The sequence below is a fragment of the Corylus avellana genome, chromosome ca10 (genome assembly GCF_901000735.1).
Source record: "Corylus avellana chromosome ca10, CavTom2PMs-1.0".
NCBI classification, from domain to species: domain Eukaryota; kingdom Viridiplantae; phylum Streptophyta; class Magnoliopsida; order Fagales; family Betulaceae; genus Corylus; species Corylus avellana.
In genome coordinates this window covers 18,129,121-18,132,407 of record NC_081550.1, presented here as the reverse complement: position 1 = coordinate 18,132,407, position 3,287 = coordinate 18,129,121, and the positions used below count along the sequence as shown (strand labels likewise).

Sequence of the window (3,287 nt, the reverse complement as noted above, 5' to 3'; positions counted from 1 at the left end):
AAATTTTTCTGTTTTTTTTTTTTTATATATATAATTTTTTTTTTCTCTAATTTATAAGAATATTTATGTCTTATTGAAATTTTTTTAGGTTTATTTTTGTTTTTCTGCTAGTCTTAGGGAGACATGGAAATTTGTTGGTAGTTTAAGGTAGAACATTGATACAATTTATAGTTTATGGTGGATATTGACAATTGGATGGTAGTTTGACATAATTGATAGTTTATGGTGAACATTAATAATTGGGTGGTAATTTAAGAGGGTATGCGTACTTTTTAAAAAAAAAAAAAAAGAAGAGAAATTATGTGTAATTATTTATTATTTAATTCAGCTGCTTCTATGGAGGATACGGTTCAAGCATCCATGGCTGCAGTTCCAGCATTCAATACACACCCTGTCGCACCTCCTCAATCTAGCTTTGTGTTTGGTTCAACACCTACATCAACAACAAATCCCTTTAGTTTTGTGGGCCAACAGAACTCAGGCACAGTACCAAACCCATTTCAGGCTACAACTGTTTAGGAGGGGGATTTTCGGAGGGTGCTGGTGGCAGAGACAAGTCTGGTCGAAAGATCGTCAAAGTTATTCGCAAGGGACGGAAGAAGTAAATTTATCAATCATTACAGACAATTGGTACCCTTGTCAGGGGCTACAGATGCAATTGATGGATAAATAATGATATTGGTAGGGCTAGAGATAGCCGTTTGTGTTGGTCGAATTAAGATTTTCTTCATTTCATTTGAATCGAAAAATATCCAGTTAATTATAGTAGAATAATATTTTATCTTTGAAAAGACAAAAATATCCTTCCACTATAATTAACTGAATATTCTCTAGAGAATCTTGTTTCCTGTTTGTGGGACAAGTTTCTTAATTTGGAGCTGGATGATCTAGACACCACTTCTCAAAAGCAAAACAAAGTTGAAGAAAACAACAAGGATTATAAAGCTCCAAAAAAGGACACGCAAAACTGCAGATTCTGCATGTAGTGACGAACTCTGTCAGCCATCCTTCACAAAAGAAACGGGCTTTCCAGATGAGTGCACATGATCGAGGATTATTTGGAGTTGCGCCTACTCCATTGGTAAAAGAGATCGAGAGAGAAAAGGTTGATGTTTCTGTGCATGGAGGAAAGCCAATTCTGCCGATTTGGTAACTTTCTCCATTTTGGTGTTCGTTCTGACCCTAAACCGGAAAGCACAAGCAGCTTTTTAACTGTTAGTGCGACTGATTATGTACCAAAAGCACCTGAATTGGGCGGAGCTGATAATAACAACAATTCAAATGCTGGAATCACTTCTAAGACACCAGAAACTGCACTTCCGGCCATCTGCTGCATGCATGATCATCACCTACATGCACCTACTGCACAGGGCCGGCTCAATGGCTAGCTAGGACACTGAGGCGGTCGCCTACACCCCTAATTAGTAAGGTTCAAAAATTTTTTTAGTAAAGGCTCAAAAAATTTTTTACAAATTAAGGCCTAAAAAAAATTTTAATTTTATTTTAACTTAAGGCCTAATTTTTTTTTTTTTTTTTTTTTACAAATAAGGCCCAAAATTTTTTTCCATAAAAGTTTAAGGCCTCTAAAATAAAGCCCTAATATAATAAGCCCATTGTAAAATAAGACCAATTAACCCAAAAAAACAAATATGCCGCATCAATTTTTTTGAGCAACTAGTTAAAATTTAAACTTAAAAGTCATGAAACAACAATGAGAATGAAAATAATAATAATATTATAAAAATATAATAATATTATTAAAATAAATATTATTTAATTAATATTTAAATATTAAAAAAAATAAGGTCCAACTTCAAAATTTCACCTAAGGCCCCCAAATACATTGAGCCGGCCCTACTACTGCAAGTATTGGTGCCAATAATTCTATCTTCAGTAATGAGCCTTTTGTTTCAATCCCTTCTTCTGTCTCTTCTTCCATTCTACCTCTCATTAAATTCAGTGGCGGAGACAAGTTACTCTTTGGGGGTGCCACGATTTAATTTAATTTTTTTTTTTTTTTTAACTCATGGCACCCTCAAAATAATAAAATAATAATAAAAATTCTTTTTACAATTTTACCTACCAATTACCCAAGACACAGCAACCCTTCTTCCGCACCAAAAAACAAAAAAAACAAAAAAATCTCAGCAATGAAAATTGACTCTTCTAGTGTCTACAGGAACTACCGAACGAGTATTTTCAGCAATGAAAATTGTTAAAACATGACTTCGCAACAAAATTAAGGATGATTTTCTTGCAAATAGTTTAGTTCTCTATATTGAAAGGAAAATTGCTGAGAGCTTCGATTTAGATTCTATACTTGATGATTTTGTACTTCTAAGAGACCGTAAAGTGCAGTTATAGACACTTTTTTTTTTATATTTCTGTTTTTTTGATATAGTGTCGACATGTTACATTTCTAATATATCAATTTGAGCACATATTTATGAATTTTTATAGATATTTTTTGTGATGCATATATTGTGTGAATTACCAAATTTTTAGGGTGGAGAAAATTTTTAGGACGCCAAAAAAATTTTAGCGACACCCCCAATATAAAATGGCTAGCTCTGCCACTAGTTAAATTACCACTTATTGTAAAAGTTTAAGTTGATAGGTAGAAATAAATTTAATTATTTAATCATTACTTTAACAAATATAAACATTTCAAAGTACAATATCAATATGGTAGCGGGGATTATGGTGGTTGGGAGGGGTTAGGTGTACGGCAGAGGGAAGAGTAGAAGAAGAGTGACTAAGTTTATAAGACGAGTTGATGAGTTGAGAAAAGAAAATGAACAAGTGTAACGCACAACGAGTTAATGTTCGAGTGATGTGTGTGGCCAAAAAACAAAAAAAAATGTTCGAGCACATGACGAAATCTAAAGCATAAATAAATAGAGGAAAAACTATATTTATGTTCTCCATCTATTACCTAATTTGTAATGTTCTTCAAATCTACCATTAGGGTTGCAATGCAATTCCTCCCTCCATTAGAAAAATATGTGAAGTGAGATGGCAAGGGCAATCACGTGACTCACATGTGATGCAAAATTACCATTATACCCCATGAAATTAAAGTTACAATTATAACCTTAATTTAAAAAAAAAAAAAATAGAAAAATTCTTAATTTTTTTCTTTTTTTTAAAAAAAAAATTATCTCCTCTGACTACGAGATGGTCGTGGGTATTACCTAAGGTATACATATGATATAAGGTATTTTTTTGCCTTTTGAGGATTTTTTTTTTTTTTTTTTTTTTGCTTTTTTCGTTTTTCTACTTTTTTT

The 3,287-nt window shown here is 32.4% G+C and overlaps 1 protein-coding gene across 1 annotated transcript in view; it reads left to right on the top strand.

Moving 5' to 3' along the window:
* The window catches only part of LOC132163065 (uncharacterized), a 2,476-nt gene extending 1,871 nt beyond the window's left edge, over positions 1-605 (top strand). Inside the window, exon 3 of the mRNA XM_059573264.1 lies at positions 475-605. Within this exon, the coding sequence (XP_059429247.1) occupies positions 475-605 (131 nt within the window). The remainder of the gene's footprint in view (positions 1-474) is intronic.
* Positions 606-3,287: the final 2,682 nt, after the last annotated feature.